This window comes from Gastrolobium bilobum, unplaced genomic scaffold (genome assembly GCF_033153095.1).
Source record: "Gastrolobium bilobum isolate Gb01-03AN ecotype WA unplaced genomic scaffold, APGP_CSIRO_Gbil_v1 utg2810, whole genome shotgun sequence".
Lineage (NCBI taxonomy): Eukaryota > Viridiplantae > Streptophyta > Magnoliopsida > Fabales > Fabaceae > Gastrolobium > Gastrolobium bilobum.
The window spans coordinates 1,164,791-1,179,391 of NW_026895666.1; the positions used below are offsets into that span (position 1 = coordinate 1,164,791).

Below are 14,601 nucleotides of genomic sequence, written 5' to 3' on the forward strand. Positions count from 1 at the left end.
TAGGAAAAAATTGAAATAAAAAAAAGATATTAAATGAAAAATTGCTTTTTTTTTTGGTAAAATAAAAAAATGCATTTTAACAACTAACGTTGCCGGTATTAGAAAATGAGTGGGAATATTCTAACTACCAAAAACTCTTACTATTAACTTACTACCCATCACATCACCATTGGATCAAAGAGAGAAAATGTTAAAAAGTTTTTGAAGAGAGAGAAAATGTTAATCTAACGGTGATTAGATAGGTAGTAAGTTGGCAGTAAAAATTTTTGGTAATTAGAATATCCATCCTCTTAGAAAATAAATAAATTTGCTTACCAAAGAAAAAAAACGAATAACTCTAAAATCGTGATTTTATTTATAATTACTTATTAGAATTTAATTTTTTCGGGGCAGTTGCAAGCAATTTTGTTGTTGTTGAGATATTTAAGGATTGTTTTTTTTTTTTGGGCCAGAGTGTAGATATTTAACAAATTAAATTAACAAAAAGAAAAATGAAAAAAATGGGGATAATTGTAACTTGCAGTGGAATGTAGAGAAAAAGGAAACAAATTGACATTTTGACTGTACGGGCAACGATATTTGCGGATTAGAGTCGGAAACTCTGAACCCAAAACCTTCAACTGTCGTTGGTTTTGGTTTCCGAGCGAATTCAACCCAACTCTGAAATATGGAATCGGTTGTTTTTCGTCTCCTCCCTGCTCTTCCCTCCGCCACTCACCACCTACCTCGGAAGCCTCACGCCGCCGCGGATATCCGCTGCTTCCACCGCTCCGTTCGTCTTCCAAGGCTTCGTGGCTCACCGGTTCCAGCTGCCAACACCCTCAACGCTAATTGTGTGCCGGTATTTATCTACGTCTTGTATTTGCAAATGGCCATACATATGAATTTCGTGTCCCATCTTGGTTACGTTGATAACTTGGGAAAGTATATGTGGCTGTTATACGGTTAGGGCTTGAAATATATTAATATTACATTTGATTCGGTCTTAAAACATTTTTAAGCTGACTTGCTGAGCATTTTCTTAAATAAAACATTGTGATATTGGTTTCTTAGAGCTTTTAATTATAAAGAAATTGTTATTATATTGTTGTATATAGAGGTATATATATATATATATAGAGAGAGAGAGAGAGAGAGAGAGAGGAGGGTGTGTGAAAATGGTTGAACTCGCAACTCCTTCCACTGCCACCAGCTACGATAACTTATAGTTGATTGAGTACTAATTAAGTCTAAATTTTTTAGAAATATGTTAAATATAGTGACCACATTTTGACATTATATGCAGCCAAGAAGTGGAGTGTACACTGTTGGTGACTTTATGACAAAGAAAGAGGATTTACATGTGGTGAATCCCACAACATCTGTGGACGAAGGTATATTTTATACTTAGTTTTTGTCTCATTTCGTGGCAGAAGTCTTTTCTTCTCTCTCTTTCTTTTTACTGGGGGAGGGGGGAGATTTTATATTTGGATTTGTAACATGTTATCGTGCAACAGCTCTGGAAGCTCTTGTTGAACACAGAATAACTGGTTTTCCTGTGGTTGATGATAACTGGACCCTGGTGAGTTATTCTTACCCATTTTCAATTTTTCACTTTAAATTTGTTGATATGTTTATGTCTCTACTATAGTTATTAATAAAACTCTCCTATAGTTTTCCATCTTCATTTTGTCTCAAAATTTTCAAAATACACTGTTTGAATGTTTGTTGATCAAATCACAAAAGAAATAAGGTTATGACTAATAAACGTCATTAAACAATTGATTTATACCTTTTGAAAAATTAAACTCTGTTTTTTTAGGCTAAGCCTTGACGCATCCATAAGGTTGCTATCTTGTGATCTGGTGGTCAAGTTTCTAATCACGGAAATAGCCTCTCCACTCACGAGGGTAAGGTTGCATACATTTGATGTGGAACCTTCGTGATGGTGGGAGCCTCTTGCATTAGGCTGCCTCAATAAATACTTTGCTCCTTTTACTCATTTGAAATCCAGTGCCCTCTTAACCATCTCATTGTCGTCAAAACACTTACCTAATTATATGCCTATGGATTTTCGACATAGAAAATTCCCAAGACCTGCTAATTCTGATTTGAGAAAGAAAATATCATTTTAAGAACCTTTTTCTATCTGAAAAAAATAAAACTTCATTATAGGTTGTGTCTCTCGCTAAAATACAGTTTGAGGATCATTCAATAATGAATCAGAAGATTCTCTATGAACATTGCTGTATATTTTTTTCTTTCACTAATCCAGAAAACAGTCTCTTTGCAAATATGCAAGATACTTGTCTTGACCCCAATCTTCCCTAGTTGGGAAGTGGTTTATTGTATTTATTTGACACAAAAATTAACAGCTATACTCCCTTAAAAGAAGAAGTAGAAATCAGTTCAGGAAATATAGTTTAGAGGCAATATATCCTTCTAACAATTGAATCTGATTACTACAACCTTTGTATTTATTAATAATTGCTTATGGTTTAGTTCCTTCCGTTCTACATTTATATAACCAAACATACATGCGATTAACTCAGCAAAATATTGCAGGACTTATTGTCATGGAAAGTATTTCTGAAGGTTCTTTAATACTCTGCAGGTTGGTGTTGTTTCAGATTATGACTTGTTGGCACTGGACTCCATATCAGGTAAATTGATTAAAAAAAAAAAAATCTGCTCCTTTCTCATTTATCGGAAGCTTGATTTTCACCTTATTCAAAAATTAACAGCATTCACATTTCAAAGGGATGATAACTGGCAAATAAATTTTTGGCATCTTTAACATGTTTTTATTCGCAAGTTGGGGCCCTATAGCTCAAATAAAATGTGCAATGCTGGTTTCAGGTCATGGGCGAAAAGATAACAGCATGTTTCCGGAAGTTGATAGTACTTGGAAGGTTTGTTAAACCTTCTTTCTATAATAGTTAATTCATCTTTACTATCATATACTAATATTTTTTGGACTTTGTTGCAAATCCACAATAAGGAAACAAAACTTCATGTTGTTAATACTTCATATTACCAAACAAGTTGAGTTTATTGAGCAGATATTTTGGTATTTAGACCTTAGAGAGCTAGGTCGGCCTGGATTGGAAAAGCAAAATCCATGTATCACTACCATTACATGTAAAGTATTATTGGTATTCCTACCCGCCTCGTGAACAATTTCTTATATGAAATTTTGCAGTTGACAACTCTATCATTGTAACCCCTCCCCCTTCCAAAGTAAATTAAATAAATAACAGAAGTTTGATTAAGTGTTTGTATGTTTTCTAAATGCATTTAATCTGAATGAGACTTTTAAAATTTAAACAGCCTTTTTAAAGTAAAAGGTGTAATTTGTGTCTGTTTTAAGGGAAATGAGGGTACTAATGCATATATATCTGTGTGTGTGGCTCTCTCTTTCACCTCAGTTAATGCCTGGTTGTTCATGAGGGTTAGAAGATATGCTCATTGTCATTCCTTTCTCCCGGTGGGTGTTGGGTGTGATTCTCAACAGAACTGATGTCATCTGGTTTGCAGTAACTACTAAGACATAATTACTAATCCTAATTATACTGAAGAGATCATATTGATCAAATCTGTCTTGCTACATTTATTGTAAATTATGAAGCAAGCCACACCATGGGGAATTGTGATTGAAGATAAAAACCCCAGGGCCTACTTTTTGGCTAAATTAACATACATAAATAATGTTGCTTAACAATTTGTTTTTTTTTTTTTTTTATATATATAGTGACTTCTCAAAGTCAATGTTTCTCACTTGAAGCTGAGAGTGCTATAAACATGTTTAACATAATTGATGTTTCTGGCCTACTTTTTTTTTTTTTTTTATACTTGTTGGGATCTGCTACATGTCACTTCTCCCCATGTTTATCTCGATTGGCTTCATTTATTGGAACAATCTCAACCCACTCTTCATGATGTTGACATGATATAAAACATGCCATTGAAACAGACACGGTGACACAACAAAGTTGGATCTGTCCGTGGGTGTTTTGAAATATGTGTGTCTGATATGTCCAACACGGACAAAGCCCCTTCCTTTTAAGTATTCATGTTTCATACACGGTAATGATTGCATTAAACCGGATGCTTTGCATTGCTTGTAGCATTTCAAATCACTAGTTAATTCAAGAATTCTCTAGTTTATTAAAGATGAATTTCGCTATATTATGGTGTCTTGCAGACTTTCAATGAGGTTCAAAATCTGCTGAGCAAGACCAACGGAAAGTTGATTGGTGAATTAATGACCCCTGCCCCTATGGTCGTTCGGGAGACCACCAATCTTGAGGATGCTGCTAGGTTCTTCTATCTTTTTTCCTTATTCTCCCTTGAAAACATACCCCCGCGCCCTTCTTTTTTCAACTTTGTTTCTTAGTCTGCCACTCAAAAAAGATGACCTTATCTTTAGGTTATTGCTGGAAACAAAATTTCGACGCCTTCCAGTTGTAGATGCTGAGGGTAGGCTGGTAAGAGACTTTTCCATTCTGTTATCTTTGATTTTTTTTTTTTTCATTTTCATGTTTTCTAAGGGATGATTATTATTGATCTGAAGGTCGGGATTATCACAAGAGGAAATGTTGTAAGAGCCGCACTTCAAATTAAACGAGCTAGCCAAAAGAAAGCATGATAGAATTTAGAAGGCCATTCAAAAAATTTGTTGCTTGATTTCATACAGTAATTCTATTGAAGTGTTCCCAGAAGTTTGCTTGGCTTAGAATTAAAATTTTGGCTTAGGCATGTATATCTTATTATATTATTTTACTATTACACGAGTGGTTGTGAGTGGCAATATTTTGAAGGACCATTATTATTTATTATTCTTAATGTTCTCATCAAAATTTAAAAACGGCCACCATGGTGATAATGATATTGAAAATGTTGGAATTCCCAGCATTAATCTACCTCTACACTGTAATACTTACATCATCGTTTAAATAGGGTAGTGGTTGAGCTGAAGCGATAACTGGTCTTACTTAGCCTATCACTGTAACAAAATTCATGAGTAGCTGTTCAACAGAACGGTTAGCGGTAACAGATTGGGACTTGCTTTTTTTTCTTTTCTTTATATGATAAAAAGCTTGGGACCTGTTTTTTAACATAATTATGTACGACTTCATTTGCTAACGATGATATATTGCCCAATTCATAACTCTGTAAAAAGTTGTTCGTTTGCTAATGTTAATATATTGCCATTTGGCCCATTATTTTATTCTCCAGTCTCCACGTTATTTGGTGCGCTTTCAGTTTATAAAAAAAAAAAAAAAAAAAAACTCCTAAAAAAGCGAGCCTGTGGATGTTGTCTTCTTCCTTCATTCAATGTTCTACATTTGTCTTTTACCATATCCTTGCCTTTTCTGTGATTTTTTTCCCTCTCTTTTGGCTGATTCAATCACCGATGAATCTTATATGTCTTTAATGTGGGAGATTAACTTATCATAAATAAATTAATAGTAAACTTACGTCAAGCACGATGTAATCCACGGGACCACAGCTAAAAACCTTAGATAAAGGTTAAAAATCTCTAATTCTCCGCTAATCATGGACTAATCTTTTGCCACAACTCAAAAGGGTTCATAGAACCTAGCGTGCCGAATATGGGGTACAGCTCAGAGCCATATCAAAAAACCTCTGTAAAGATATTTGTTAATCAATTTGAGGTGCTGTAATTTTGCTTTCACATGGAGACATCTCTTTCTCTCATTTTCAAATTTTTGTTTATAGTTTTTCGATACAATTGTTGTTTTGAGATTTGACAAATAAAAAATGAGACGACAAAACCGATTTAAGCGACCCCATCATCCACCGTTATCGAAAGAGAGGAGAGGAGTGGCCACAGCAATTTCCCTTGCCAATGGTCCATTCAATTTCGCCTTCACAAGTCAATAATCAGAAAACAGTGCAGAACCAGAAAAATACCTAACTCTCGATCTTATCACCTTTTTAGTAGTTATTATTACTTTAGTGGTTAGCATGCCTCACTCCACCCTTTTACACACAACTGCTGGCCATTCTTGTTCCCTCCCTCCACCCATTCCATCTTCACTACTTTCATTCCAAATATTTACTTAATTTTCATCCAAAATAAATAAAAAAAGTAAAAAAAACAGAATCAAAAGGAGCTGAGAAATTAATCAAGTGTCTCTTCTTGTAGCCCAAAAAGAGATGAAGCTAAGAAAATTAACGATTCGACAGATAGAGAACTACGAAGAAAGAGAGGCTAGTGACTAGTTAATTTACATTTTAACATTTTACAACGCCAAAATTTCTTTCGTGGAATCTAAAAATCAGAAAAATAAAAATAAATACTACCTAATAGAGAGACAGAGAGAGAGAGAGAGAGAGAGAGAAGGGAAAAGATACAGTAATCCACACCAAAGGCCTCATCAACAAGATCACTTTGCTTCAGCCATCGCAGAACCTCCATGGCGCATGTTAGCAACCACCGGAACGTGAAAGAAGCATTTTTTTCCCCATCAATTCACATCCCAATCACAGTCCGAACTCTCGGGTTCGGGAACCTTATTCAGGTCAACAACCCGTTCCGCAAAATCCCCGGAGCCACCGTCACCGCCACCCGACAGTAGCTCCGGAGGCGCCGCCACATGAGGTTGGTGGCGGTGGTGGTGGTCGAGGGTGGCCTGGAGGGCATCAACTCTGGCACCCACTTCGGTAGCTTTCTTCCTAATAGAAGCCGCCGACATGTCACATCCGGCAACGACGGCGGCTCCTTCTCCAGCCAGAAGCTCCGGGAAGTTAAGACGGGCTGAGGGTCCCCTGAGATAGAAAACGGCGGTGTCGTAAGCACGCGCCGCGGCAACGGGAGTGGAATAAGAACCAAGCCAAATCCTCGAACGCTTATTGGGTTCCCTAATTTCAGCGACCCATTTGCCCCACTTCCTCATCCTGATTCCTTTGTACCTTCTCTCACCATCAACAACACCAACACCTCTCTTCCTTGTGGCTGTGGCTGTGGCTGTGGCTGTGACAGTGACTGTTCCTATCTCTCTCTCTCCTCTTCCTTCTTCACCCTCCATCTTCTCTCTTTCTCTTTGTTTCTCGGTTGCAAGAAGAAGTTGAAGTTGTTGTTGTAATAAGTGTCAAATCGAAATCAAAGAGAGAGAGAGTGAATCTTCATGAAAACTGAAAAATCTAACGAGTAAAAGACACGGTAGCTTAAGGGTTGTAAGGTAATGGATTTTGGTGAGACCCTCATACGACTCGCCCACCAAGCTTGTCATCTGGGTGAGCCTCCACGTTAGTTTCCCTTCAACCCTCCCTTTTTATATTTTATACCAATTCAATTACCAACAAGATAATCACTCTTTTTTTTTTTTTTTCTTTTTAACAATAAATACATAACAATTCACCGACAAAATCACCCCTCGCTTTTTTTTTTTTCTTCTTCTTCTTTATATTAAATATTTATTTTTTTGTTACGTCTATTAATTAATGCCTTTCCCTTTCGTCGTTTGATATTTGGAATTCTTATTCTAAACCGTCCCTTTAAGGACTAGGTTGTGGTTGTGGGACTCGTCTGCTTCCTTTTCTTCATCAACAAAGCATGTTTTCTTTGTTTAGGTTTATCCATGCACATAAAAAATTTGAAAATAATTATACCAATCATTTAAAATTATTTGCTTATATTATGTGAATTTATAAAGAATGAATCTTCTCATGTGAAAAAGTGGTCATGTTATTTGATCATAACCACTCATTTAAATGTTATACATTTTTTTCTCTCTTATCTCATCATCGGACATTAACGAGAGTTATGATCAAATAACATGACCATTTTTTCACTACGTGAGAGAATCCATTCCGAAATATATATGTATTATATAACATACGAAAACCAAAGTGATTAAAAAGGTTCAAATTATGAAAGGAGTATTTAATGATAACTTATATTTTAAGAGTGGAATATTCTTACTACAAATAAATTTATTACCTATTTAATTATTATTAGATCAATATTTTTTTTTCTTCTCAAGATTTTTTTAGCATTTTCTCTCTTTGGTGTTTAGATAGATAGCAGATTAGTAATAAATTTTTTTAATAGTAAGAATATTATCCTCATATTTTAATACTTATAGATCATGAATAAGTATTTACTTGAATTTATTGTCTAATGAACTTTAGTAATTATATAATTATATTTCATTAATATAATAAGACCATAACTAGATGTGTGTTAGGGGCACAATAATAAGATGTAATGGCTATGTGGTGTGTGATGGTGAACGTTAATTAATGGTGTGGGTTGGTTCATGGTTGGTGTCATCTGCGGGTTAGTGAAATGAAAGGAATTCAAAGGGCATTTAATTAGAAGGAAAAAGAAGAAGAAGAAGAGGAGAAAATGATAGTTTAATTGGTATATATAATATTTTGTTTCATTTTCATTATTATCTGATATTTTAATAATTCTGAGTGGGCAGAGAGGTAGGTCGGTGGTCGGTGGATAGATACCGTTAGCAATTGACTTTCCCTCCACGCAATAACGATAGGATTGGATGGCCCATTTTATCCTTCTCAAACTTTTGTTGTCATGTGCATCGGCAGGGGTGATTTCGGAATATCATATTTTCAATCGCCCACGGTGTAAAGAATCAAATATGGTATCTTGCTAATCATAGTAGTAATGGGCGGCATAATTGCTTATTAATTATATATTTGTTTTCTATTTAATTATTAACAAAATTTTGATAAAATTTATTCCTATATTATTTTAAAATTAAAAGGCAATGTGTCAATGTGTCGCTTCAGTCGGATTTGCCAAAAACATATTGCGACTCTTTGTGATTCCACCGAAACTAAACCATTATTCCACCAAATTACTAACAAATTAGCAAGAATATCACGTTGTACGCATATTTTTTTTTAATGTAAGTAATATACTTATATATTATTTAAGTAAAAATAAAAAAATATGAATAAAAAAATTAAAAATTTACATAGTCAATTAAAAAATAAAGAATAATATGTGTAATTAATCGTTTAAGAGAAAAATACCCTAAAATATTTAGTTATTTTTAAGAAAATAAATTCTAATTTAATACGGAATATCTGTGTAAAATATTTACATTAATACTTATTGATATTTTAACATATTATCATTCATTATTTATTTTTTTATAGAAAAATTAGAGATAATAAATACTGACACACTTATGTATTAATAAATATTAATATAAATTTACTTTATAATAATTGCGGCGCGCGCGCACACACATATATATATATATATATCAATTAAATTCAAATTCTTATATGATATGTTAGTCTAAAGAAAACAGATGAGATTTAAATATAATTTATTTGTTAGAACACAACTCAAATGAAATAATAATTTAGCACGGCAAGTGGAGGATGAATAAGAAGTACTTTATTATTATTTTACAATAATACTCCTCCAAAGTTTTTTGTTTCGTTTCCTTGAACTGTTTGTGATATGTTACATCAATGATTTAAAGATTAAACAACTAAATTTCTCACTGATTGATTTGTTGGTGGATGAATATATAATATGCGGAACTGCGGAAGAGTATAATCAATAGATTAGATTATGTAAGCGTTATTACAATATGAAATAAAAGTAAAAAATAAAAATAAGAAACTGTATTTAACATCAATAAATAAAGAGTTGTATGATTCTCATTTAACATGAGAATTTGAATTTTTCTACACAAACTTCGATTTTCGTGCCAACGTGAGTTCTATACGTAATTTTTCTAACATACGGGTCTCATATATTTTTTGTCTGTACAACATGAGAAATATAAAACCCATAAATAAATAATATAAAGAAAGTCAATACCACAAGCTGTTTTGTTGTTTATATTTCTCTTCTTGTTAATATCATCTCCTTATGGATTTTGTTTTATTAATATTTCGTCGCAAACGTAATAATGCATGCTATCCTCATTGATTTTTTTTTATTTTTTTTGAAACAATGCTATCCTCATTGATGGTTGTAGATAAGATCGCCAACAATAATAGAGAAAAGGGCTAACTTTCCTTCACCGTTTTATTCTCATAGAAGGAAAAGCAGAGAGGGAAAAAAATGCAAAAGCAAGCATGTAACTTGGAGATTTCGGTTATAAAGCTTTTAAGCGATGTATGTGTAGTGTACCCAATGCGACATTATTCAGAATTGGACACATAGTATTATAGTACCAATGATTTAATGGGCATATGAGTAAGGAGATAAGGATAGTTAGACTCGCAAGAAACAGTACATTATTTTTATTTTTAAATCCAGAGGGTGAATGAGTGTGCAACCAAAGTTTTCGCATATACGTATATATTACATAAATATAAATAAGAAAAAATATTTATCATTTTAAAGGATAGTTATTTTAGTTAAAATTAATTTTTTATTTAAAATTTAAATTAAAAAAATTCCTACCTCTCCTCCATGATTTTTGTTTATCTATTTTTTTCACTTCAAATGACACAATTTTATATCTTTTATAAGAACAAATACTAATTTTTATAAATAAATATTTATAATATATAGTGTATAAATAAAATCATTGAAAAATAGTGAAATGTATTAATAGCATAATTAATTTGGTTTTTGAACAAGTTTTAGTATTATATTAGCATTAACATGTTTTTAAATATAAATGGGATTGTCTTTTCTCATGTCATTGAAAATAAGAGTATCTTTTACAGAGACATTTTCAAGTGAATCCCACACTACGAAAATAAAAATAAAAATTTGATGGCTCAAATTTCAAAGAGTCTATGACATGAGATAAACTGTTTTCAACATCATAAGAAAAACATTACCCCATATAAATATACTTTTTAGTACGTTTTCAAACATATATTAGTATCACACTGAAGTCTGAAGATTAGGAGAATGTTTTATTCAAGACAATAGTACAATACTCATCAAAATCATATATATTTTTCGAAAATACCTCTGGTTAATTTAGATGGAGACATTTCATGACGTGGCCATATAAATGCTGGAGAGGGTAGTTTATAAGGGATAACAATTTTTATATTTTATTCCATAATTTTTTTCAATTAAAAAAACAAAAAACTACCTCCTGTTATATGAATCTTATTTTGTCAAAGGTTACATTTATCTCATTTAATATAGAGTTATGTTTATCTCATTTTACATGAGATAAACATCTCTTCTACACACACAAAAATGGTTGGGTCCCACCACTTTTTTTTTCTCTCTCCTCTTACATGTGGGTCCCACTTATACTTTTATTTCTACAACATGAGGTAATTCTTTTCCAACAACATAAGAAAAATATATCCCTTTAATATAATATAAATCAAATTTTTATGCACACATAACAAATATGGATTTCATCTCTATTTTTTCTGTCTCCAATTATTTGTGGATCTCCTTCATAATTTTATTACACTAACATAAAATAATTCATTTCCAACAACACAAAAATAAATATTTCCCTTCGTCAAAACTAAGAATAATCTTTAGAAATGTGATTATAGATACGGAAGTTACAGTAAACAGAGGCATGTTTTGACTTTTTCGATCTCTCACAAGAAAAGCAGACGATGATGCACGCACCAACGAGATCACTGGAACTAGAGGCATTGGTTAGCGACAAGACCCAGAAGTCGGAATAAATTGTGGACGTGTCGAAAAATGTTGGAATTGATTCCACACACAGGAGAAGATGATGAGCAAGTTATCACTTATCAGTATTTGCTGAATCGTGGAAAATATTCATGGTGCTACAGAAACACTGAGTACATCATTTATCAAATACAATAAAAAAAATAATTTTATTTTTATAAATTTTTTCACTCATATCCTATAATCTTTTTCCTTTTTTATAAGGAAATAGATATTCCCCTACTAGTGTAAATGTGAAATTTGCTTCTCTGTAGGACACAAATATAGGGCCCTAGCCCCTAGGGGAGGTTAATGCAGTTGTCCCCCGATCGAGGGAAAAGTCAAATGTTGGTGAGAATTGGCTGGGGTGAATTTTTTTTCATTTTTTTGGGTACGTGGTATGGGTAAAGTTAATAAATGAACGTTGTTGTGGTTGACTTTTATTCTAATTATTTTAAAAAAGAAAAAACTTCAAAAACCTTCCTATAAGTTTTTTCAGAATTACTTATTTCCTTTTCAAAATTTTTAATTATTTATACTCTTATTTAATTTTTTTTTATCACTTACTCCCATAATTTGATTTTCCATCCAAGTTAAAGTTAAGGGAGTTAATTTTAAAAAAAAATACTAAAACTATTCTTACCCTTAATACTAACTAAACACCTTATTGCTAGCGAGAGATAACACACCGTAACAAGGAATTTTTTGAAAATGCTTACTACAAGAATTTAGTTAACAAAAAGGGTCTTTTTCACTCTGACCAACAACTCTTCAATGGGAGTTTCATGAATCAAAAAGTTTTGGAATATACCACAAACTCATTACTCTTCAGGCTAGATTTTGGTAATGCGATGATCAAGATGAGCAACCTTAATCCACTAACTGACACACATGGTCAGATCACAAAAATATGCAGCACCATTGAAATATTAAGTTTTTGTTGTGAAGTTTCTACGTTTAACTGTTGCATGTAGTTTGAGGAAATATTACAATAATTGTATGATGTCCCTTGTATGTTGTGGTGTTTTTATTATTTTTTTTTAAATTTTTATATTTGATTTGAAAATTGTGACATACTTCTTATATATATGAGATATATACCTTACAGTTTCAAACTTTCAGTGTTCACTATTTGGTCATTGAGATTTTTAAAAAAACTTCAAAAAAAACCCGTAAGGTGTTTAGTTAGTATTAAGGGTTAATTCCTTTTTTTTGTTTTACGGATAATTTTGGTATTTTTTTAAAAAATTAACTCCGTTAACTTTAACTTGGATGAAAAATAAGTAGAAGTATAAATGATTAAAATTTTTGGAGAGGGAATAAATAATTCTGAAGAAACTTATAGAGAGTTTTTTGAAATTTTCCCTTTAAAAAATGTACTCACAATTATTTATTAGACTATTACAAAGGAATTTGCGATTTTTTAAAAATATTTTTCATTCAATACTTGCGAAATTAATCACTTAAAATATGGTCAATACCGAAAGGTGCAAATATCTCTGAACAATATCTTTAATTATACACATCATTGCCAGAGTCGGATTACATGCTTAAAGAACTTGAGTCACTTTCACTTGTACCAACACACCCTTTAGTATATTAAAAGTTAAATTGATACTTATAAAGTGAGAATATCACTTTTTAAAAAAAATTAAAAAATTGAAAAATTAAATTTAAACAAAATCATAACAAATTTATACATGCTTAAATATTTACTATGATTTTAATAAGAAAAATAAATTATAAAGCTTAAAATTACTTTAGTGAAATGAAATCTAGCTACTTTGATGTCTCTGACGAAGAAAGTTTGGTTCGGCTTTCCTTGAAAGCCGTAATGTAAGGAAACGATTTTTTAACGCAGCCTTTATTGATTGCCACAGTGAACAATATTTCTTACTATTTCAACTAAAGAGAAAATGTAATAGTAATACCGTTGATTATTTTCTGATTTTGCATGGTTAACATTTGTTGCATGATCAACCGAAGAGAAGTTATAATACGATTGATTTCTATTCTACCTTTTCCGCCGTTTCTTCCTAGACTAGGCACATAATGATGCATGAACATGGTAAGAAAAAACACAAACAATAGAAGAAAAGGGAAAACTAAGTGTAACAGAGCAAAATTACAGAACATGGTAACCAAATATATAGGGGTGAAGCTAGGCAACCGACAATTTATTGGGCATGTGTAAGTAGTGGAAAGAGATGAAAAGCATTCCTTCAGTGTATTGAATATGCTGTGCCACTTCCTGTTCCTTGGAGCTTCACAGATTTCAGGACAAATCTTTAGTGTATTAAATGTATCCAACTTAATATATCTTTTTTCTATATTTGAAAAAAAATCATTATTTTTGGAAAAAAATAATTTCCACCCCATTAAAAAAGTTTCTTCTTTTGAAAAAAAGATGTACCTAGTTGGATACATCTCATACATCAAAAGTTTATTCCAAATTTCATGAGGTACTGGTACATATTATCATTTTCAAGCGTTGCTTTACTCAATTTTTCAATTCTGTATTTTGCACCAAGTTCAATAGCCTTTTACAGCTACACTTTATAGTTTATGTTGCACCGATATTGAATATAATACGATTATTCGATACCTTAATTCTAAATTTTTTTAGGTTTTTATATGTTAGGACATGTTTTAATTTTTAATAATATTTTTAATTTATGTAGCATATATTATATCTAATATTCAATAATTCAACAAAAAAATAAAACTAAACTTATCCATTAATTTTGCAAAGAAACATAAGATAAGATGTAAATATTTACTATTACATTTTCAAATTGAAAATTTCGTATACACTTCAATGAGATTTATTCAATATTCATTTTTAATTTATATTATATTAGTTTGATAAAACATCGATCAATTTTTTCATAGTATGTAATAAAATTTTAAATATCATAGATGTCTGAGCGTGTTAGAGTGTCACGAAACGTCGGTGTATCGGAGAGTGTCGGACATGACACTTCAAATTTTTTGAC

General features: G+C 31.9%; 2 protein-coding genes across 2 annotated transcripts; one reads left to right on the forward strand and one right to left on the reverse strand.

The window, feature by feature from the left end:
- The first annotated feature begins 533 nt into the window (after nucleotides 1–533).
- Nucleotides 534–4,820, forward strand: LOC133288049 (CBS domain-containing protein CBSX1, chloroplastic-like). Its single transcript, XM_061485749.1, has 8 exons — nucleotides 534–841; nucleotides 1,286–1,373; nucleotides 1,497–1,561; nucleotides 2,594–2,642; nucleotides 2,839–2,891; nucleotides 4,184–4,299; nucleotides 4,409–4,466; nucleotides 4,553–4,820. The coding sequence occupies exons 1-8, from the start codon at nucleotides 668–670 to the stop codon at nucleotides 4,625–4,627; spliced, it is 678 nt and encodes a 225-aa protein (XP_061341733.1). The 5' UTR covers nucleotides 534–667; the 3' UTR covers nucleotides 4,628–4,820.
- A 1,315-nt stretch (nucleotides 4,821–6,135) lies between these two features.
- On the reverse strand, nucleotides 6,136–7,261 carry LOC133287519 (ethylene-responsive transcription factor ERF011-like). Its single transcript, XM_061485150.1, has one exon. The coding sequence runs from the start codon at nucleotides 7,032–7,034 to the stop codon at nucleotides 6,474–6,476; it is 561 nt and encodes a 186-aa protein (XP_061341134.1). The 5' UTR covers nucleotides 7,035–7,261; the 3' UTR covers nucleotides 6,136–6,473.
- Between the last annotated feature and the right edge of the window lie 7,340 nt (nucleotides 7,262–14,601).